Source organism: Aureococcus anophagefferens, assembly GCF_000186865.1.
Source record: "Aureococcus anophagefferens unplaced genomic scaffold AURANscaffold_41, whole genome shotgun sequence".
NCBI classification, from domain to species: Eukaryota; class Pelagophyceae; order Pelagomonadales; family Pelagomonadaceae; genus Aureococcus; species Aureococcus anophagefferens.
Genome location: NW_008705598.1, coordinates 224,129 through 245,349, shown reverse-complemented (window position 1 = coordinate 245,349; position 21,221 = coordinate 224,129). Strand labels below are relative to the sequence as shown.

The 21,221-nt window shown below is 73.0% G+C and overlaps 7 protein-coding genes across 7 annotated transcripts in view; 3 read left to right on the top strand and 4 right to left on the bottom strand.

Moving 5' to 3' along the window:
• Window positions 1-2,765: 2,765 nt before the first annotated feature.
• On the bottom strand, window positions 2,766-4,384 carry AURANDRAFT_55393 (hypothetical protein; the record flags this gene model as incomplete). Its single annotated transcript, XM_009043020.1, has 1 exon — window positions 2,766-4,384. One exon carries the CDS (start codon window positions 4,339-4,341, stop codon window positions 2,797-2,799), a length of 1,545 nt encoding a protein of 514 aa, XP_009041268.1.
• Window positions 4,385-6,269: 1,885 nt separating this feature from the next.
• Window positions 6,270-7,313, bottom strand: AURANDRAFT_33261 (hypothetical protein; the record flags this gene model as incomplete). Its single annotated transcript, XM_009043019.1, has 1 exon — window positions 6,270-7,313. One exon carries the CDS (start codon window positions 7,311-7,313, stop codon window positions 6,270-6,272), a length of 1,044 nt encoding a protein of 347 aa, XP_009041267.1.
• Window positions 7,314-8,329: 1,016 nt separating this feature from the next.
• On the top strand, window positions 8,330-9,010 carry AURANDRAFT_33192 (hypothetical protein; the record flags this gene model as incomplete). The annotated part of the gene is made up of 1 exon (XM_009043059.1): window positions 8,330-9,010. A coding segment is annotated over one exon (681 nt), but the record flags the coding sequence as incomplete, so codon positions are not given.
• A 2,134-nt stretch (window positions 9,011-11,144) lies between these two features.
• Window positions 11,145-11,687, top strand: AURANDRAFT_7478 (hypothetical protein; the record flags this gene model as incomplete). The annotated part of the gene is made up of 1 exon (XM_009043060.1): window positions 11,145-11,687. A coding segment is annotated over one exon (543 nt), but the record flags the coding sequence as incomplete, so codon positions are not given.
• Window positions 11,688-13,127: 1,440 nt separating this feature from the next.
• Window positions 13,128-14,003, bottom strand: AURANDRAFT_33167 (hypothetical protein; the record flags this gene model as incomplete). Its single annotated transcript, XM_009043018.1, has 1 exon — window positions 13,128-14,003. A coding segment is annotated over one exon (876 nt), but the record flags the coding sequence as incomplete, so codon positions are not given.
• An 868-nt stretch (window positions 14,004-14,871) lies between these two features.
• Window positions 14,872-15,726, bottom strand: AURANDRAFT_39190 (hypothetical protein; the record flags this gene model as incomplete). The annotated part of the gene is made up of 1 exon (XM_009043017.1): window positions 14,872-15,726. The coding sequence occupies one exon, from the start codon at window positions 15,701-15,703 to the stop codon at window positions 14,888-14,890; it is 816 nt and encodes a 271-aa protein (XP_009041265.1).
• A 1,465-nt stretch (window positions 15,727-17,191) lies between these two features.
• The window catches only part of AURANDRAFT_67545 (hypothetical protein), a gene marked incomplete at both ends in the record, with an annotated part of 5,111 nt that continues 1,081 nt past the window's right edge, over window positions 17,192-21,221 (top strand). The window contains 5 exons of the mRNA XM_009043061.1: window positions 17,192-18,292; window positions 18,730-19,286; window positions 19,701-19,938; window positions 20,139-20,487; window positions 20,668-21,182. Of these exons, the coding sequence (XP_009041309.1) occupies window positions 17,192-18,292; window positions 18,730-19,286; window positions 19,701-19,938; window positions 20,139-20,487; window positions 20,668-21,182 (2,760 nt within the window). The remainder of the gene's footprint in view (window positions 18,293-18,729; window positions 19,287-19,700; window positions 19,939-20,138; window positions 20,488-20,667; window positions 21,183-21,221) is intronic.

Sequence of the window (21,221 nt, the reverse complement as noted above, 5' to 3'; positions counted from 1 at the left end):
CGGGCGTACCGTTCGGCGCCTTTTCGGACCGGACCGTCGCCACGGGCCTCGGCTGGCAGGCGGCGGCCCTCGACGTGGCCGCGGCAGACGGCGCCGTCGCGACGTCCGCGCCGCTCCTGGCGACGGCCGACGCCGCGCTCTGCAAGCTCCTCCCGGTGTCGCGCGCCGTCGAAATCGCGCTCGTCGACGGCCTCCCGCGCTTCGACGGGTCCTTCGCGCTCTAGGCACCCGGGGGAGATTTTAACAGGCCCGGGGGGGGGGGGCTCGAGGGGCGTCCCATGGAGGGGACGCGCCCCGGGGTCCGGCGGGGGTCCGAAGTGTTCGGAGGCCGCGGGGGTTTTCCCGGGGGTAGTTTCGAGGCGGGGCTTGGGCACAGACCGTTGCTCGCGCGTACTTCACGACGCGGCGGCGCAGGGCACGAGGACGTCGCCGTGGCGCAGCGTGACGCCCGCCCGGCGCGGCTCCTCCTCCAGCTCGTCGAAGAAGTTGGACGCGCCGTCGTCGTCGTCGAGGTCCGACGGGTCGAGGTCGCCGTACGCCTCCTCGTAGCCGCCGCTCGCGAGGCTCAGCTCGTCGTCGTCGCTCCCGGCGCTGGCGACGTCCAGGGCGCGCTCGGACAATTCGCACCGCCGGTGCTGGTCGCCGAGGCGCTGGAGGCTGTGGGAGCTCGTCCCCCGGGCGATGGAGAACGCGTACGCGCCCATCGTCGGGTGCGGCGCGGGCGCGCGCGGGACGGGCCCGAGCTCGAGCATGAGCTGCGCCGGCGGGCTCTGGATGATCTCGGCGCGGGGCAGGTCGTCGAAGGTCGTGAAGGCGTTGGCGCGGCTGTGCGCCTCCGCGAGCTCGCGCGCCTCCTTGCCCGCCGAGAGGAAGCTCTGGGGCAGGCGGCTCAGCGCGCCGCTCGACCCGAGGCGCTTGAAGGACAGGGGCTTGCTCGGGCTGCTCGCTCCCGACGCGCGCGCCGAGTCGTCGGAGGCCGTCTCGACGCTCGGGGCCGGCGACGGCGCGCGCGCGTCGGACGCGTCCGCGGGCGCCGGCGCCGCGGCGGTTTCGGGCTTCGCGCGGCGCGCGCGGCTCGGCCGCTTGCCGCCGCCGCCGGCGTCGTCGGCGCCGCGCTTCTTGTCGCCGGCGCCCGCCGCGGCGCGCGCGGCGGCGGCGAGGAACTCGGCCTCGAGGCCCGCGAGGACGGCCGCTTCGGCGTCCGATTCGGAGCCCTCGACGCGTTTGCGGACGTAGATCTGCTTGCCGAGGCACTTGTCGCCGGCGAACTTCTTGCTGATGCGCATGGCGCTGCAGTTGAGCTTCTTGCTGAGGAACGCGCGCAGCGTCGCGCCGTTGTCGAGCCTGCGGCGAGGGGGGAAAAGGTCGGGACGGTTTCCGCGGAAATCGGGGACGCCGTTGGCGCCGGCGGCCCCCCCGGGGCCGGCCCCGCTGCGGGCGGGGGGCGGCCCCCCGGGGGGGCGTTCGGGCGGTGTCGTGGGGTACGTCGGCAGCGTCCCCGCGTCGAAGTTCCGGATGAGCCGCGCGGCGAACGCCTCCTCCTCCGCGGACCACTTGCCCCGGCGCGTGCTCGCGGCCGGCGCGGCCGGTGCGGGCGGTGCGTCGCCGCAGGGCGGCGCGGCGTCGGCCTCGGACGGCGCCCGGTCGAGGCTCCGCGTCGCCGCGCGGCGCGGCGCCTCCGTGGCGGCGACTTCTGGACTCGCCGTTTCAGTTTCTCGCTTCTCGTCGTCCGACTCCGTGTCGACGGGCGCGATGACGGGCACGGCGCTGTCCACCTCCATCGGGGACCCCGTGAGCTCCCCGTCGCAGGTCACGCTGCGTTGCAGCGTCGCCGGCTGCGCCATGGCAACACGGGTCGCCGTGGCAGTCCAGAATCGCGGCCGCGGAATACGTAAGACCGGCTTGGCCCTGGGCGCTAGGTTGAAGTACTTCACTAGCAACCTCAACCGCTCGCCGAAACCTCGATTCAGCTAATCCACTCGTTATATATTTTTAGCCTCAGTGAAAAAAAGGGCAGGGCAGACCGCAATAAAACCGCATGACGTCAGCTCCCAGCGGCAAGTTTGCTCGGCTGGTCGCAGGGCAAACAAAGCCCCGGACGCTGCCCTCAGTTTGCGGGCAGCATGGAGCCCGCGGGCCGGCGGCTCGCGCGCTGGGCCCTCGTCGCGGTCGTCGCCGCGGTGTATGTCTCCGGCGCCGCCGCCGAGGAGGAGGGCTACAAGAAGGCGAAGAAGGAGCGCATCCTGGGCGTCGGGCTGGGCGTCTTCCTGCTGTCCTTCTTCTTCTTCAGCATGTGCGGCCTCTGCTGGATCGGCACGCTGCTCCCGGAGGAGCGCAACGAGCAGTGGATCTTCAACCTCACGGGCACCGTCGTCTTCGTCGTCGTCGCGCTCATCCTGTTCCTCGCCGACGAGCGGCCGCAGTACGTGTCGCGCGAGAAGACGGTCCGCGGCTACGACGACAACTTCATCGGCCTCGTCATCGTGTCCCTCTTCATGCTCGCCGTGACGGGCTTCGCCCTCGCCGCCGTGCTCTGCTACCACGTCTGCGCGCCCATCGAGGCGCCGGTCATCAAGAAGGGGCTCATGGGCAACCGCCAGGGCCTCTTCGACACGCACGGCCGCTGCATCCAGGCGCAGCCGACCTTCGCGCCGTAACATTGTCCTGTGAAGAGAGGCGCCGGGGGGGGCGTCGCGGTGCCGTGGTGGGCGACCGTTGGCGCCCGCGGGGCCACGGCGCGGCTCCCAGGCCCCGCGCGTGGCTTCGACCTCACACGGCGCGCTTACGGCCTAGCGCCTAGCGCCGCCGCGCGAGGGCCGCGGCGGCGAGCGCGCCCGCAGCGCATGCGGCCGCGAGGATGGCCGCGAGCGGGGGCTCCGGGCGCCGGAGGTGCCGGGGCAGGAGCGGCGCCGCGTCCCTCGTCTGCCCCCAGCCCCCGAAGGTGACGAGCTCCTCGGCGACGGTCGGGTGGATGGCGACGGCGGCCTCGAGGTCGGACCGCGTCGCGCCCATCTTCAGCGCCACGGCGAAGCCCTGGAGCATCTCGTCGGATCCGGGTCCCACGAGGTGGAGGCCGACGACGCGCTCCTCGGGCCCGGCGAGCACGAGCTTCAGCGCCGTCGTCACCTTGGCCCCGGCGCCGTTCAAGGCGAAGGCCATGGACGGAAATCTGCTCTCCTTCACGGCGACGTCGCCGTAGCGCGCGCGCGCCGCGGGCTCCGTGAGGCCGACGACCCCGATGGGCGGGTGGCTGAAAACCACAGTAGAAATGTCCGCGTAGTCCAATCGCGCCCGCGGCTCGCCGCCGAAGAGCCGGTCCGCGAGGCGCCGGCCCGCGGCGATGGCCACGGGCGTGAGCTCGTAGCCCCGGTCGCACGCGTCGCCCACGGCGTAGACGCCGCGCGCGCTCGAGTTCTGGTAGTCGTCCACTATCACCCGGCCCCGCGCGTCGACGGCGACGCCCGCGTTTTCCAGCCGGAGCGCCGCCGTCGCCGGCGCGCGGCCGACCGCGGCGACGACCGCGTCGTAGCCCGCGAGGCGGCGGCCGTCCTCGAGCTCGAGCGTCAGCTTCCCGCGCTCCTCGACGACCGCCGCGGGCGTCGCGCGCCGCACCAAATTCGGCCCGTGGGCCTCGAGCTCGCCCATGATGGTCTCGACCACAAAAGGGTCGAAGCCGCGGCGGAGCACCGTGTCGCCGCGGAAGGCGAGGTCCGCGTCGGAGCCGAGGCCGTGCAAAATCCCCGCCAACTCGACGGCGATGTAGCCCGCGCCGACGACGCACACTTTCTTCGGCAGGTCCTCCAGGTCGAAGAAGTCGTCGCTGTCGACGGCGAGCGCGCCGCCGGGTATGTCGAGGCTCGCCGGCGCGCCGCCGACGGCGACGACGACCTCGTCCGCGGCGTAGCGGTTCCCGTCGACGGCGATCGTGCGGGCGTCGACGAAGGACGCGGCGCCGACGAGCACCTCGACGCCCGCCTTTTTCCAGTTCCGCTCGTAGGCCGCGTTCAGGCCCGCGACGTAGGCGTCGCGCCGCCGCTTGAGCGCGGCCCAGTCGACGGCGCCGCCGCTCAGCGACACGCCGAGGCCCGCGGCCGTCGCCGTCGGGCCGAGCGCGCTCTCGCGGCAGTGGGCCGCGTTGTACATGATCTTCTTGGGCACGCAGCCGACGTTGACGCACGTGCCGCCGAAGCCGGCGCCCGTGCGCTTGCCCGACGCGTCCCGCGTCGGGCCCTTGTCCACGAGCAGGACCCGGGCGCCGTAGCCCGCCGCGCGCCGGGCGAAGGCGCTGCCGCCGCTGCCGCCGCCGAGGACGATGACGTCGAAGGTGGTCGTAGGCGCCATTGTCGGGCCTGCCAATGCTGCCGCAGCCGCTGGAGGAGCTGCTCGTCGGCTTCGGAGAACTGCGCGGCTTTTGACAATTCTTCAACCCGTTTCACTGAACCGCAGCCACTTTGCAGCAATTTTCCGATGCTATGGCTCGGCGCCCGCGCAGCGCGCGCCCCGGGCGGCGGGCCCCGGCCCCCCGTCGCGGTTGCCGCGGCCCCGGCGCGGTGTCCGCGGCCTGCGGTGCGCGCGGGGCAGCCCTCGTCGGCCCGTCGATGGCGGCGGCGCGGGCAGGGCTGCTGCACGGTGGCGGGTGCTGGGACGAGGACTTCGGCGTCACTGCGGCGGCGCGCGGATGCTCCGACACCCTTTCCGGCGTCTGCGGCGGTCGGGTTCGCGCGTGGGGGCGCGGGGCGGCCCGGACGCCGTGGACTTTTTTTTGGGAATTTTAACGAATGCTCGCACCTGCTCAGGCGTGACACTCTGGTTGGCTGGCGCCTGTGCGGCTTTGCTCTCTTCCCACGGACCGGTGCGGCACTTGGGACGACGCCGGGGCGTGGCACCCTGACTGACTGGCGCTGTTTGCTCTCGAGGACTCTGCTGCGAATGTGGTTACGGGCTGGATTGGCACTCGGACAACACCAGGGTTTTTTCGCACTTCGCTTTTCCCAGCCTCCGGTTTTTCACTTCGCTTTTCCCAGCCTCCGGTTTTTCTCCCGGTCGGGTTTTCCCGGGGCGGGGTTTTTCAGCGTCGTGTTTTCCCGGGGGCGGGGTTTTTCAGCGTCGTGTTTTCGCCCAGTCCTCCGGAAGCTCTTCCCGGAGGGTGCGGTGGCCTCGTCTTCCCAGCCTCGTGTCAAAGGACAAGGCTGTAGTCGACAAAGGGGCGGTGTCAATCCGGTTCCGCATCGTCAACGAGCTCCTGCCCGGAGCAGGACGCCGCCGTACGGCGGTCCCAGGTCGCGGACCCGTGAGGTCCCGGCTGCATACGGACCCCTGCGGCGGTGACACCCCCCTGGGTGGCGGCGAACCGAGAAGGCCGCTCAAGTGAAAGGCGGGCGCCGGGGGGAGCGTGGGTGCTCTCTGACCCTGACGGCGGCGTCGGCGCGGTGTCTAGAAACCTCGTGCGTTCTGGCCGTGTCCGGCGCCAATGCTGGATGGAAAACCGGACCCGTCCTGAGTATGGCAAGTCCGCGCGGGCCGCGAAGCGAGTCCACGGACTGCGAGTGAGCCCCCGCGCGCCTGGCCCCTCGGAGCTAGATGCCAGCCCGGCCGCCCGTGGCGGTCGCGGCTAGGCTTGGAGTCCCAGTGCCGCAAGGCCTGGTGCCGCAAACCCCCCTGGGGGAGGCCCTCTAGCTGTTAACCTCTCCTAGCCTAGCAGGCTGCAATTGGCAGGCTGCCCCGAATTTAAACGCGATGGCCGCCGTCGAGGAACAATCGTCGTTCGCCGCGCCGCCGCCGGAGTCGGCGTCCATCGACGAGCTGCGGTCGGCGCTGCACGAGTCGCTGGACCAGCGCGGCGTCCTCGGCCGCATCCGCGCGCAGTCCCGCCGACGGCGTCCCGCGCCGCGCCGCGCCCCCCTGCGCGCGAGGCCGCCCGCCCGCAGGCTGCGCGAGGAGATCTTCCACGCCGTCGACGCCGGCGCGGACGCGCCCAAGCCCGGGGACGCGCCCGTCGAGACGCTCGTCGTCGAGGAGCTCGTGCGGGAGTACCTGGCCTTTGCGGGCTACGGCCACGCGCTCTCCGTCTTCGCCGCGGAGGCGTCGCTGCCCGGCCGCGACGACGCGCGCCTCGGCCGCGCGCACCTCGCGGAGTCCCTCGGCCTCTGCCAGGACGCGGCGTCGCGCGAGCTGCCGCTCCTCTTCGGCCTCGTGGCGACGCTCCGGGAGCAGCAGGCCGCGGCGCGGGAGCGATGAGGGCGGCGCCCCTAAGCGACGCGACGTCTCTTTTAGTCCGCGAGCCAGAGCACGGCGGACGCGCAGCAGGACGCGAGGACGTCGTACTTCCGCGAGCAGGCGACGTGGCGCACGGGGCCCGCGTGGCCGTGGAGCGCCGCGGGCCGCGCGCGCTTCTCCGCGTCCCAGACGCGGATCTTGGCGTCCTCGCAGCCCGCGACGACGGAGTAGCCGTCGGACGTGAACGTCGCCGTCGTCGCGAAGTCCGGCGACTGCGGCGGCCCCTCGAGCAGTAGCTTCGCGTCGCCCTCGAAGCTGTCGAAGACGAGGTGCGCGCCGCCGTCCGTCGCGACGACCATCTTGTCGCCGTCGGGCGAGAACTCGAGGGACGTCCACCGGCCCCGGGCGAAGCGGTCGCCGACGGAGCCGTCGCCGCCGCCGGCCTCGGCGCACGCGCGCGCGGCCGCGCCGTCGAGCGAAAACGTCGCGAAGGGCCCGCCCTCGAACTTGCGCGCGTCGTAGACCTTGACCAGCCCGCCGTCGCGCCGGTCCGCGGACGACGCGCCGACGGCGAAGACGACGCCGTCGGCGGCCTGCGCGGCCAGCGCCGCGTCGGCCTTGCGGTCGGCCCACGCGCGGTCCAATTTGAGCGCCGCGACGGCGGCCTGGGGCCGCGCGAGGTCCCAGAGGACGACGCGCCCGTCGGCGCCGCAGCTCAGGAACGTGTCGTCGGCCGGCGACGGCTCGACGGACGTGACCGGCGCGTCGTGGCCCGCGAAGGCGCGGACGTAGCGGTTGTCGTAGAGCGACAGGTGGCGGATCGTCGAGTCGCCGCCCGCGCCGGCGACGAGCAGGGACTGCTCGTGGTGCGCGAAGCAGCCCGCGGCGACGCCGTACTTGCGGCAGTGCACCGTCTTCTTGACGCAGCCGTTGACGGCGTCGATGAGCTTCAGCGCGCCGTCCGCGGTCGCGGACGCGCAGTACTGGCCGAGCCGGTGGAACGCGAGGAACGTCGACTCGTCGCCGCCCCCGGCGAAGACGGCGCCCATGGCGAAGCGGCTCGGGTTCAGCGAGCTCGACACCTCCGGGGCGGCCATGGCGTCCACGGGTTGTGGGCGGCGCCGCGGAGCGCGAGGTCGGCGCGAGGCGCCGCGGAGCGCGAGTTCGGCGCGAGGCGCCGCGGAGCGCGGAGACGAGCTGCTCGAGGCGCCGCGGAGCGCGAGTCGCGGGCCGCGCGGAGATTCGCGGAGTTGCTCGAGGCGCCGCGGAGCGCGGGGACGAGTTGCTCGAGGCGGAGCGCGCGCGAGGACGAGCTGCGAGGCACCCTCGCCGTCGCCGCTCGATGCAGCGTTTGGGATCATGCAGTTCAAGCGCCCACTCGTTGCCCCGCGCAGCCCGCCCGCCGGGCGCGCGTCCATCGTCGTCCATCCACTCCCATCGGGAAAGTCCACTACTTTCTTTCTGATCACCGGCGGCGCCCCCCCCCCGCCGCGTCGTTTCCGCGCCCGCTCGAGGTGACCATGGCGGCCTTCGACGGCACCTCCTTCCCCGCGAAGTTCGTCGTCCCCGGTCGCGTCGCCAAGGGCGCCATCGTCCGCGCGGGCTGCGAGCTCGACACGGCCCTCGTCGAGACCTGCATGCCCGGCACGGAGATGGAGGTCGTCGAGGTGGGCACGAACGCCAAGGGCACGACGCGCTACCGCCTCGTGACGCCCGTCGAGGGCTGGGTGAGCGACAAGTCCGTGGAGTACGTGCCGCCGCCGGAGGCGGAACCCGCGGACCCGACGGACGACCTCGAGGCCTTCATGGCCCAGAGCCCCATCACGACCAAGGGCGCGGTCCTCTTCAAGGTCGAGGACGGCGTCGGCGTCGTCACCTTCAACCAGCCCGAGAACAACAACGCGCTCTCCGCGGCCATCTTCGTCGGCTTGATGCGGCGCGGCGCCGCGCGGAATGTTCATGGGACCCGACCGTGCGACCTCGCCGAGAGACGACTATCCGTCCCAAAAATCGGCCGCATCGACGTCGATGCGACCGAACGCGCGCTTTTTTTCTAGCCCCGGACGGCGCTTCTCCGCGCAGGTGCGTCAAGTACGCGTACGACCACGTCGGCGAGCTCCGCGTGATCTTCATCAAGTCCGCGGGCCGCATCTGGTGCGCCGGCGGCGACCCCAAGGACTTCCAGGCGGCGCAGAAGATGGAGAGCGAGGGCCGCGCGGCCGACAACTCCGCGGGCGCGCAGGAGTTCGCGAACCGCCTCAAGTACGTCAACGAGTGCCCCGTGCCCGTCGTCGCGCTCGTCGCCGGCCCCGTCTTCGGCGGCGGCGTGGGCATCTGCTCCGTCTGCGACATGGTCGTCTGCACGGAGCGCGCGGCGTTCCAGCTCAGCGAGGTGAAACTGGGCGTGATCCCCGCGACGATCTCGCCCTACGTCGTCCAGGCCATGGGCGTGCGCAACGCGCGCCGCTACTTCACGACGGGCGAGCCCATCAACGCGGCGACGGCGGAGGCCATCGGCCTCGCGTCCGAGGTCGTCAAGGACGTCAAGGGCCTCGAGGAGGCCGCGCAGAAGATCTGCGACAACTTCACGCTCGCGGCGCCCCACGCCGTCGCGGCGTCCAAGGCGCTCGTCTTCGGCGTCGGCGGCAAGGAGATCACGCCGGAGCTCGTCGACTACACGGCCGCGCAGCTCGCGTCCATCCGCGTCAAGGGCGAGGCCGTCGTCGGCATGAAGGCGCTCCTCGCGAAGCAGAAGCCCGACTGGGCGAAGAAGCCCCTCAAGGTCAAGCTCTAGGGGGGGGCGCGTAAGCGGGGCGCGCGCGGCCTCCTGGAAACGCGCCTCCCACGATCGCACTCGGAGCTGCCGGGGGGAAGGCTTAGGGAAGGCAGAGTCACCTTGAAGGTCAACTTGATCTGCGAGCTGGAAAAAGCAAGGCTGGAGCAAGAGCGGCCCGGGATAAAAGCCGCGGTACCTTATGACGAGTTCCTCGCTCGCGGGCCCGGCACCCACCCACCCACCTCCTGGCCAATCAGGGACCTCCTTTTCGTTAGTTACCTTCAAGTTGCCGCTCGCCGAATCGCCACAACGCGCGCGCGATTCCGCGCGCGCGCGAGCTCTCTCTTGTCGCGGAGCTGCGCGGTCCAATCTCCGCTTTGCGATGAGAACGGGCACCCGCGCCGCTCGACTCGCCGCGGCGAGAAGCGGCGCTTGCCCAGAGACGACGATAGCGGCGTGAAGACACGTCGCCGAGGTGCCGCGCGACCGTCAGCCGCGGCACCGCGGGTCATGACCGCGCGCGCGCGTGCGCGTTACAAGTACCCATCAGTACACTGTAGATTTTCCAAATCAGGCCTCCGGACCCACCCACCCACCTCGTCATGAGGTTCGAATCTTTTGTCCGTGGGTGGCCCGTGGCTGGAGCTGGTCCGCGGACCAGCCTCGAACCCGCGCCCCGATGGAGCCCGTGCTCACGGCGCTGGCCGTGCGGGACCAGACGGAGCAGGACCTGCGCGACGCCCTCGCCGCCCAGGACCGCGGCGAGGCCGCCGCGGGCGTCGGCGCCGCGCGGCGGGCCCAGGAGGCGGCGGCGGAGCGGCTGGCGGCGGCCATCGAGGCGTGCGGCGGCGCCGCCGCCGCGGCGCGCGACGACCTCGACCGGGAACGGGGCCTCCGGCGCGCAGCCGAGGCCGACCGCGACGCCGCGCGCGCGGGCGCCGCGGACGCGCGCGCGGCGGAGCTCGCGCGCGAAAGGGCCCTCCGCGTCGAGGCCGAGGCCGCGCGCGACGCCGCGGCGCGCGGCGAATCGGCGGCGGCGGAACGCGCGCGCGCGGCGGCCGCGGACGCGGACGCCCGGGCCGACGCCGCGGCGTCGCGCGCGGCGGCCGCGGAGCGGCGCGCGGACGCGGCGGAGGCCGACGCCGCGCGGTGCCGGGAACTGGCGGCCGCGGCCGCGGAGTCGCGCGCGGCCGTCGCGGGCGAGGTCGAGAGCTCGAAGAAGGAGGCCGAGGTCCACCGCCAGCGGCGGCTCGCGGCGCGGTCCGAGCTGTTGGGCGTCGTCAAGGCCTTGGAGGAGTCGCGCGGCGCGGAGCGCGTCGTCGCGGACGCGGTCGGCGAGACGCTCCGGCCGCGGCTCGTGCGCCACGGCCAGGCCCTGGCGTCCCTCGTGGCCCGGGCGGCGGCCCTCGCGGCGCGCGTCGGCGTGCCGCCCGCGGACGCGCGGTCGGCTTCTCCCACCGAGAACCCGCTCGCGGGCCGCGGCGCCGTGCCGCCCTACCTCGGCGAGCTCGCCGACGACATCGCGCGCCTCGACGTGGGGCTCGAGCTGGTGGCCCAGTCCCTCGCGCTCCTCGACGAGGGCCTCGACGCGAAGCTCCGGGGGCGCGGCTGCCTCGCGCGCGTCGCGGACGCGCTCCAGGGCGGGGGGCCGCTCCCGGCGCCGGGGCCCAAGCGGCCCCGGGGGACGGGCTACCTCCGCGTCCAGGTCGACGGCGACGAGCTGTAGGACCGCGCGTAACCGTTGGCCGAAGCTCGCGCCGCCCGGGCAGTCCGCCGCGGGGCTCCGCCGCGGCGACCGGACGCGCGGGGCCGGCGGGCCCGCGTGCGCGCGGCCGGGTCCGTCCCGGGGGCGCCCGGTCGCCGTGCCGGGCCACTGGGCATGGGTCGCCTCAGAACGTGCCTCAGATGTGGGACCGAAGCCGGGCCGGCCAGGGGGCCGGCGCGCGAGGCACCCCGGGGCAAGGTTGAGTGCACGCTCCGAGCGCGTCGCGGACTCGCCGCCATCGATTCTGCCTCGCGGGGTGCAGTTCAGCCACCTCCGTCGTCGTCCGCCGCCACCGTCCTCTTAACCATGGCTCTCCGCTACGCGCTCCTCGGCGTCGCGTCGCTGCGCAGCGCCCAGGCCATGGGCCGCCGGAGCCGCGGCTTCGCCATGGCGAACCCGGTGGCCAAGTTCAAGACGTCCAAGGGCGAGTTCGACGTCGAGCTCTACATGGACCAGCTGCCCATCACGTGCTCGAACTTCGTGGACCTCAGCAAGAGCGGCTTCTACGACGGCCTCACGTTCCACCGCGTCATCAAGGGCTTCATGTGCCAGTTCGGCTGCCCGAACTCGATCGACCCGGCGTCCCCGCGCGCGGGCACGGGCGGGCCCGCGGGCAACACGGCCTTCGCCCTCCCGGACGGCTCGTCCGTGACGCGCGACGCCGGCGGCAACATCCCCGACGAGCTCGTCGCCGAGATCAGCAACGAGCCGGGCACGATCTCGATGGCCAACACGGGACAGCCCAACTCGGGAGGCAGCCAGTTCTTCCTCAACACGGTCCACAACTCCTTCCTCGACTACTTCGACGCCAAGACGCCGTCGGCCCACCCCGTCTTCGGCAAGGTCGTCGCCGGCATGGACGTCGTCAGCGCCATCGAGGGCGTCAAGACCGGCCCGGGCGACCGGCCCGTGGAGCCCGTCACCGTCGAGACCGTCGTCATCTCCGAGTGAGCGGGGTGGTACGCGCGAGTCCCGCGCGCAAGTAAGCAGCCGCGCCCGGCGAGTAAGCAGCCGAAAAGCCCGGCGGCGCCCTCCGCGCGCGCGCTCGACGACCGCGCGCGGCGGAACTCGAACGCGCGTGCCCGCGCGCCTAGGTTCCATTTTACCGTAAAAACTTTGCCGCTCCAGAGGCGAGTTTTTCGAGTTTTACTTTGCCGATGATTTGCGGCCGGCGAGTTTGCCGCCGGGCCGGTTTTCCGGCGGCCGAGAGGCCCTTCAAGCCGTGGCGTCCCGCGTACTACGCGGCGCGCGTGACGCGCGGAAATGACCGAAATAAGCTCTGCTTTATTGGCGCGGATATTACGGCGCTTCGCGGTTCCTCCTGCGATGACGGCGCTGGTTGTGTGAGGGGCTTGGCAGCCAATTTATCGTAGTTTGCTTCAAGTTGAGGTACAACTTTACTTCAATGTACCACGGAAACTCGCCGTTTCCCCAAGTAGCGGCGCCGGCAAATCGAGCTGCGGCAAACGCAAAAACTCGCGACGACTCCGGCAAAGCAAGCAAACTCGCACTCGCCGGCGAATTACGGCAGTAAAGTGGAACCTAGCCGCGCGCGAGTGAGCAGCCGCGCCCGGCGGCGCCTCGACGACGACCGGGTAACGGTGGAACTTACGTCGGGGGGCGGGCAATACAGGGCGGGCCGGCGTTCGGGGGATATGCGGGCCGGGGTGCGGGGCGTTCGTGCGAGCGAGCGGGGGGCGGCGCGTGGTAAGACGACCCCCCGAAGGGGTGCGAAAATCACGCCGCCGGCGCCGCCGCGTCGTCCGGCGCGGCCGGCGGCGCGGCGCCCGCCTTCTTCTTCTTCTTCTTCTTCTTCTTCTTCTCCGTGGGCGACGCGGCGCCGTCGCCCTCGACGAACTTGACGAGGTCGTCGAGGTCCGCGTCGCCGGGCGGTCCGCCGCCGCCCGCCGCGGCGCCCGCCGCGGCGCCCGCCGCGGCGGCCGGCGCCGCCGCGCGGGGGCGCCGGAGCTCGTGGCGCTTCGGCGGCGCGGGGCCGACGAGGTCGCGGCGCCCCGCGCGGCGGAGGAGCGCGACGGCTTCCCGGGGCAGCGCGTTGCCGCTCCTGAGGCAGTACTCGAGGAAGGCGACGTAGGACCGCTTCACCGCGTCGTCGGACTGGCGGTCGTACTTGTCCAGGCCCACGATCTCGTCGACGACGATGCCCGGCGCCGGCTCGGACGCGCCGTCGCCGTCGTCGTCGTCGTCGTCGCTGTCGTCCGCGTCGGCCATGTCGACGTCGCCGCCCTCGAGGCTCGCGCTGTCCGCGCGCGACCGCTTCTTCGCGGCCTCGGGCGCGTAGCAGTAGGCCGAGCCGTCGACGCCGATCTCCACGACCATGAGCGTCATGTTGTCCTTGGAGTGGAGGTCCCGGAGGCACGAGCCCACGACGCGCGCGCAGACGTCGCCGACGTCCGCGCCCGCGTCCAAAGCGTCGACGACGGCCGCGACGAGCTGCTCGTTGGACATGACGTCGAAGATGCCGTCGCACGCGAGGATGAGCAGGTCGCCGGCCGCGAGCGGCTCGGAGGACCCGCCGAGGCCGACGTCGTAGCACTCGGGCACGCACGACACCTTCTGCTGCCCCGGCCCGAGCCGCGGGTCCTTCTTGTACGCGAAGTCGCCCAAACCCCGCGACACGGCCAGGTTGCCGTCGAGGCGCGCGACGACGTGCTGCGCGCCGGAGCGCGCCGCGTCGGCGTCGGAGACGAAGCCGCCCGCGTCCGCGATGCGCCGCATCTCGTCGTCGCGGTCGGGCTTGTGGTCGTCGGACGCCGCCGCCGCCGCGCGGGCGGAACGCCGCACGACGAGGCCCCGCGAGTCGCCCGCGTTCGCGAGGAACGCGCCGTAAGAATTTTCCCCGAGTTTTCTCACGCCGCCGACGACGCACGTCGACCCGGACTGGTCCCGCAGCACCTCGGGCCGCGCGCGCAGCCACGCGTCCGTCTCGACGAAGGCCGCCGCGACGCGCTTCTCGAGCTCGCCGAAGGCTTTTGATGCTCCGCCGCACGCGGCCCGGAGGAGCTCCGGGAGCTTCTGGTGCGCGGCGAGGCGCGCGGCCTCGGACCCGCCGTGGCCGTCGAGCACGCCGAAGAGGTCGTAGGCATTGCCGCCGCCGTTCCGCATGAAGTGCGCGTCCTCGTGGTCCGCGCGCCAGCCCTGCATCTCCGCGACGGCGCCGCGCCACGACGCGCCGCCCCCGCGCTGGACGCGGATGAGCTCCACGGGGGCGCTGCTGATCTGGCCCATGGCCGGGTGTCAGGCAAGGCCCGGAAGGCGCGCCGGCGGGTAAGAGGGAGGTGGTCTCGGCGGCTCGGCTGCGCCGCGACGAAGATCAAACGCCGCGCTCGCGAGCACAGCACGGCCCGTCGGGTGTGCTCGTTGGCGAGCACTTGGCAACATCAAGGTCGCAGCGCCGAAATGCGCGCATTCCCGGGCCCGGGCTGCCCCGCCGCCATGGCGCCCCGCTCCAAAGCAAACGCACCGCCGACTCGCTCCGAAGCGCACGCACCATGCCCTCCGACGCTTCCGCAGCGGCAAGTCGGACCCCTACGTCGTCGCGTCCATCGGGTCCATCGAGTACGCGCGCACGCCCGTCGTGCGGCGCTCGCTGGACCCGGACTGGCGCGTCGCGGCGCGCTGCGCGTTCCGCGACGACTTCTGGGCCGAGGTCGAGGGCGGCGACGCGGAGTTAGTGCTCCGCGTCTTCGACAAGGACCGCTTCGGCGGCGACGACTGCATGGGCGAGGTCCGCGTGCCCCTGGGGACCTGGCTCCGGGACCACGGCGCGGGCGTCCGCGTCGAGCGGACGCGCGCCGTCGCGGAGTGCGAGAAGAGCGGAACGGTCTCGGGCGAGCTCACGTTCTCCCTCACGGCGCTCCGCGACGGCGGCGCGGCCCCGGCCGCGGACCTCGCGGCGGCCCTCGCCGCCGTCCAGGTCGCCGAGGTCGTCGCCGTCGACGGCGCGGCGCCGCCCGCGGCCGTCGCTGCGGCCGTCGCCGCGTGACGCCGCCGCGCGTCGGCCCCCGCCTAATTCGAACCTACTCTTATAGCCCCTATTACCGTCGCCGCGTGACGCGCGCCGCGCCCCGGACGGGCGCATAAGCCACGCCGACGTACGAATCCCGGCGATGTTAGGGCCCGGCGAAGACGACGCAGCGCGACCCCGCGATCAGCACGCGGCGGTCGACGTGCGCGGCGACGGCGTCCGCGAGCACGCTGCGCTCCGCGGCCGCGCCGGCGCGTCGCAGGTCGCGCACGCTCAGCGCGTGGGGCGCGGGCAGCGCGGCCTGGGCGACGATGGGGCCGCCGTCGAGCTCCTCCGTGACGTAGTGCGCCGTCGCGCCGATCAATTTCACCCCGCGGGCCCAGGCCGCGTCGTAGGGCCGCGCGCCGGGGAAGGCGGGCAGCAACGAGTGGTGCACGTTGAGCGCGCGGCCCGCGTAGGCCTCGCAGAAGGCCGGGCCGAGAATTTGCATGTAGCGCGCGAGCGCGACGACGTCGACGCGGAGTTCCGCGAGGCGGGCGAGCTGCGCCGCCTCCATGTCCTCGCCGCCGAAGCAGTGGAAGGGCACGCCGTAGTCCGCCGCGAGGGGCGCGAGCGTCGCGTGGTTCGACAGGACGCCCGCGACGTCCGCGCGCAACTCGCCGGTCCGCGACCGCTCGAGCAGTTCCTCGAGGCACCCGGGTTCCTTACCCGCGAAGACCGCGAGCCGCGGCCGCTCGTCGGCGGCGCGGATCGTCACGGCGTCCGGCGCCAGCGCCGCCTCGAGGGCCCCGGCGTCGAGCCCGTTTCCGGCGTCGAAGACGACGCGCTCGAAGAAACGGCCCTGCTCGCGGTGCTGCTCCACGGACACGACGGCGCAGCCCCGGGACTCCAGCGCCGACCGCGCCGCGCCCGCGTCGCCGGCGGCGCTCACGCGCAGCAAGCGGGCCGCGCCGCGCAGCATGCCACGAGAGGAAAGAAGTCACACAAGCATCGGCCGACGAGCTCGCACCGTTGAAGGTCAACATGCGTTACCACACTTAGTACGGGTCCGGCGAAGCGTCGCGGCAGCGCGCGCGCGGCGCGTCCCCGGCGCACCAGTCGTGCCTCGGCCCGGCGCCGGCGTAGGCGACGACGTGGCCCGCCGCGAGGAGCGTCCCCGCGACGTCCGCGCCTGTGTGGAATTCAAATCTTCAACCCGACTTCAATGTGAGCGTATGCGACAGTTTCGACGCAATCTCTTCGGCTGTGCTTCGAGAACTCGACGAGAGCAATCGATTCGTCCAAAAATCAGCCGAATCGACTTCGATTTGACCGAGCTAGAGAATTCTCAAGTTTGGTCAGGACCACCCAAACCAGTGGTTGAATTCCACACAGGTCCGCGCCGCGCGCCTCGACGTCGCAGAGGAGGCGGAAGTACTTGTCGCGGCCCAGCCGCGGAGCGCCACGTGGCGGCCGACGACGAGGGCCTCGAGGGCGCCCCGGGCCGCGACCGCGAGGCACCGCTCCCGGTCGCAGCGCGACCGCATCTCCGGCGCGTCGACGCCGCGGAGCCGGACGCCGATGCCGTCGCCGAAGACGTCGGGCAGGCCGCGGAGGTGCGCCTTGCACGTGTCGCCGTCGTGGCAGCTCGCGAGGAGCGGCCCGGCGAAGGGGCCCGCCGCGTCGCCGCCGCCGCGCGGGAGCAGCGCCGCGACGAGGGCGGCCGCGGCGCCGCAAAAGAGGAGTCGGCGGCCCGCGCGGACGCGGCGCTTCGACGGCCACGCGTCGTCGGTGGCCAGCGCGGCGAGCTTCGGCACGAGCGCCCACGCTGCATCCCCCTGCACCACGGGCGCCCAGCGCAGCAGGCGCGCCGCGAGGCCGTCCGAGGCCGCGGCGACCGGCGCGCGCGCGAGCGAGATCAACGTGTTCGCGAGCCAGCAGTAGTACGCGATTTTGGCCGCAAAGGAGAGGAGTGACGAGCATGCCAGCAGCGCGGAAATGGCCACGGGCACCAGCGGCGCCGCCGCGGCGCTCCAGCCCCACGGCGGGCGCGCCCGGAAGAGGCGGCGCGCGATCGGGCCGACATACGCGGCCGCGTCGCCGAACTCGTCGGCGACGTCGACGCACATCGCGAAGACGACCTTGAAGGCGATGGCGACGCAGAGCGGCGACACGACTGCGACGATGTTTCGGACTTCGGAGGTCTTAAGCCTCGCCATTGGGGCGGCCGAATAGCCGACGATGCACCTTCTAATTGCCTTCAACAACCGAAGGCAGCCCTCGCCCTCGCGAGCTGATTCTGCATTTCGCCTCGCCACCACTCGCGAGCTCGATTCCGCCCTCGCGAGCTGATTCTGCATTCGCCTCGCCACCACTCGCGAGCTCGATTCCGCCCTCGCGAGCTGATTCTGCATTCGCCTCGCCACCACTCGCGAGCTCGATTCCAACCCATTCGCCGGTGATTCTAGCCATGGCCGAGGACGACGAGCAGCCCGCGGAGGAGGCCGGCGGCGAGACGGAGGCGGCGAGCGCCTGGAACATCTTGCAGTCTCCGGCGGGCAAGCTCGTCGCCGCCGCCGGCGGAGGCTTCGTCGCTTACCAGTGCCTGCGGGCGGCCTCGGCGATCGGCGACGACGCGCCCGCGCACGTGCAGCGTGATCTCCTCGAGCAGACCTTCACCTTCGGCAAGAAGAAGTTGGACGAGGCCTGCGAGGGCTTCTCTCTTCTCTACGGAGCGTTCGGGCTCGCTCCGAAGAAGAAGCCCAAGGCGAAGGCGCCCGCGGCGGCTCCCGCGCCGGCGCCGGCCGCGGCGGCTCCCGCGCCGGCGCCGGCCGCGGCGGCTCCCGCGCCGGCGCCGGCCGCGGCGGCTCCCGCGCCGGCGCCGGCCGCGGCGGGCGACGCGGAGGACGCGGAGGACGGGAAGCAGCAGCGCAAGGAGGACGGGAAGAAGCGGCGCAAGGAGAAGCGGCGGGCGAAGAAGAAGCGGAAGGAGGAAGAGAAAGCGAAGGCCGCCGCCGCGCCGCCGGAGGCGCCGGAGACGCCGCGGGCTCCGCCCAAGGAGCGGCGCGAGGCGACGCCGCCGCCGCCGCCGCGGCGCGACGACGACGACGACGACCGCGACGAGGAGGCGGCGGAGACGGCTCCCGCCGCCGAAGTCGACGACGCCGACGAGCCGGTCGCGGTGGACGATCCCAAGAAAATCATTTCGCGGGACCTGCTCATCGCCTACGACCAGGAGAACCCGAAGCGGCCCGGGACGAACAGCCACTTCCGCTACGAGGCCTACAAGCGGGCGACGAGCGGCGCGGCCTTCCTCGCGCTCGGAGGAACGGTCGCCGACCTACGCTACGACCTCGGCCGCGGCTTCGTCGTCGCGGGCGCTCCGCGTCGCGCGCACAAGAACTGCGGCGCCCTCGTCGTCGCGGTCCCCAAGACCTCCTACGACCTCGACGCGGACGCCGTCGACGACGACGGCCAGCACTCCGACGACGAATGCGAGCCCGCCGCGGAATCGGGGCTCTACGGGCGGAAGCGGAAGCAGCGGACGCTGTTCCTCGCCGAGTGCGCGAGCGTCGACAACAAGAAGCTGCGTCGATCGGCGACGATGTAGGAACGCGCCGCGCGCCCGGCCGCGCGGACCGGCGCGGCCCGCCCGTCTCCCGCCCCCGGAGCGAGCGCGCCGCTCGCCCCCAAGTTCGGCGACGCGCCGGCTCCGGCTGGGAAGCACGCCGCCTTTACCTCCGCAGGAACCGGTGCGTGTCCGGGTCCTCGCCGCAGTCGCGCATGGCCTGGCGCGTCGACGCGAAGAGCGACTTGGGCTGGTCGTCGCCGGGCGCCGGCGGTTTGGGCGCGCGGCGCGCGTCGCCGAACTGGTTCGGGAACACGGGCCGGCCGCTGGAGAAGCGGGGCCCCGGGAAGGGCCGGTCGCGCTCGAGCTCGTCGGCGAGGGGCGCGTAGGTCGACGGCCGCTCCTTGACGTCGGGCCGCTCGACGACGCCGCCGACGCAGCCCGCGAAGGGCCTCGCGGCCGTCGCGGGCCGGGGCGCGCCGACGGCCGGCGCCGCGCCGCGCCGCGCCGACGCGGCCTGCTTCTTCGGCGCGCGGTCGAAGAAGCCCTTCTTCCACGACACCGCGGGCTTCGCGGCCGCCGCGGGCTTCGCGGCCGCGGGCGCCGCGGGCGCCGCCGCGGCCGCGGGCGCCGCCGCCGGGGCGCCGGCCTCGCGCGCCGCCGCCTCGGCGCGCATGCGGCGCATGAGCTTCTCCGCGTTCTCCGTGCTCGGCGCGTCCGCCGCCGCGCGCCGCGGCTTCGACTGGAAGAAGCCCGAGCCCCACTGGTCGCCCGTGACCGTGGACCGCGCGCGCGCCTTCTTCCCCGCGCCCGCGGCCTCCTGCGCCTCGAGGTCGTCGAGCCGCCGCATGAGCGCGTCGAAGTCGCCGAGGCCCTTCTCCGGCGCCTGCGCCGTCGCGTCCGCCGCCGCCGCGGCGAACGCCGCGCGCTCCGCCGCCGCGCGGTCCTCCTGCTCCGGCGTGCCCCGGGGCGCCGCGTTGGGCGGCGGGCCGGGCTTGTTCCGCCGGACGTGGTCGGCGTCCTCGGCCATGCGCGCCTCGCACTGCTTCTTGACCTTCTCCGTCAAAGCGGCGAGCGCGGCGACGGACTCGGCGGCGGCGGCGGCCATGCCCTGCACCTCGCCGGACACGCGCCGGCCCGACGCGTCCTCGACCTCGCGGATCTCGACGAAGTCGCCCATGGATGGCGGCGCGCGAGGGATGGCTGCGGCTCCGGCAGATTCTATGGGCGATTGAGCACCATAAGCATGTGATTCAACATCTCAAACTTGAAGCCATTCATGCGTTATTTCGCCGCGCGTCGTCGGGGAATCGCATTATCAAACGACGTGCCCGGCGTCGCGGCCGCGGGACGCGCCGGCCCGCCGCGATGGCCCCGTAGGCGCGCCCGCCCGGGGCAGCCCCGCTCGAAGAAGCGCCATGCGCCTCGCGCTGCTCGCCGCCGCGTGCCCGTACGCTTTGGCGCTGCCCTGGAGCCGCATCGCCTGCATGGGCGACTCCATCACGCGCGGCGACACGACCCACACCGACGAGCCCGAGGAGGGCAAGCTCGACCGGGGCAACTACCCGAAAACGTTGGGAAACCTCCTCGGCGTCGACGTCGAGAACTTCGGCGCGTCCGGCGCGTCCGTGTCGGGCAAGCGGGGCTACGTCGGCACCAGGGCAGGACAAGGGTGATTCAACGTCGCTTCAACGTGAGTGTTCCGCGCGCGCGCGTTCTGGGAAAAGCATCCACGCTTCGAGACCGTCCCGAGAGATGATCGCTCGTCCAAAAATCAGCCGAAACGAGTGGAAACCGGCCGAGATCGGAGCCTTTGAAGTTGGGAATTTCGCACTCTTGTCCTGCCCAGGTCGGCACGGACGAGTACGAGGACGCCGTCGACTTCGACCCGGACTGCGTCGTCGTCATGCTCGGCATCAACGACGCGAAGCTCGCGTGGGACGAGGACGACTTCGTCGAGGCCTACGCCGACCTGGTGGAGGAAACGATCGCCGACGCGCCGAACGTCGAGGCCGTCTTCGTCGCGGCGCCCTACCTCGCCGTCGGCACGTGCTGCGACATCGACATGGACCTCGTCAACGGCGAGATCCCCGACGCCGTCGCGGCCTTCGTGGAGGCGCGCGGCGGCGACTTCGCCGTGCCCGTGCGGTTCGTCGACGCGCGGGCCGCGTGGCTGCAGGCGACGGGCTGCGACCTGTGTGGAATTCTTCAAATCTTCAACACGAATGCGACGGTTTCGACGCGACTTCTTTGGCTGTGCTTCGAGAACTCGACGAGAGCAATCGATTCGTCCAAAAATCAGCCGAATCGACTTCGATGTGACCGAGCGAGAGAATTCTCAAGTTTGGTCAGGACCACCCAAACCAGTGGTTGAACAGGCTGCGACGCGTCCGACGTCGACGGCGCCTGCGAGGCCTACTACGACGACGACGGCATGCACACGTCCGACCGCGGCAGCGACGTCCTCGCGGCCATCGTCCGGGACGCGCTCGAGGGCTTCGCGGGCGCGCCGACCTACGCGCCGACCTACGCGCCGACCTACGCGCCGTCGCGCGCGCCGACCTACGCGCCGACGGCGAGGCCGACGCGGCCGCCGACGAAGCGGCCGACGCGGCCGCCGACGCGCGCGCCCGTCGACTCCACGGCCGCGCCCGCGCCCGCGCCGACGGTCGCGCCGACGGTCGCGCCGACGCCCGCGCCCGTGGCCGCGCCGCCCGTGGCCGCGCCGCCCGTGGCCGCGCCGACGCCCGCGCCCGTGGCCGCGCCGACGACCGCGCCCGTGGCCGCGCCGACGCCCTCGCCCGTGCCCGCGCCGCCCGTGCCCGCGCCGACGCCCGCGCCTGTGGCCGCGCCGCCCGCGCCGACGCCCGCGCCCGTGGCCGTGCCCGCGCCTGTGGCCGCGCCGCCCGCGCCGACGCCCGCGCCCGTGGCG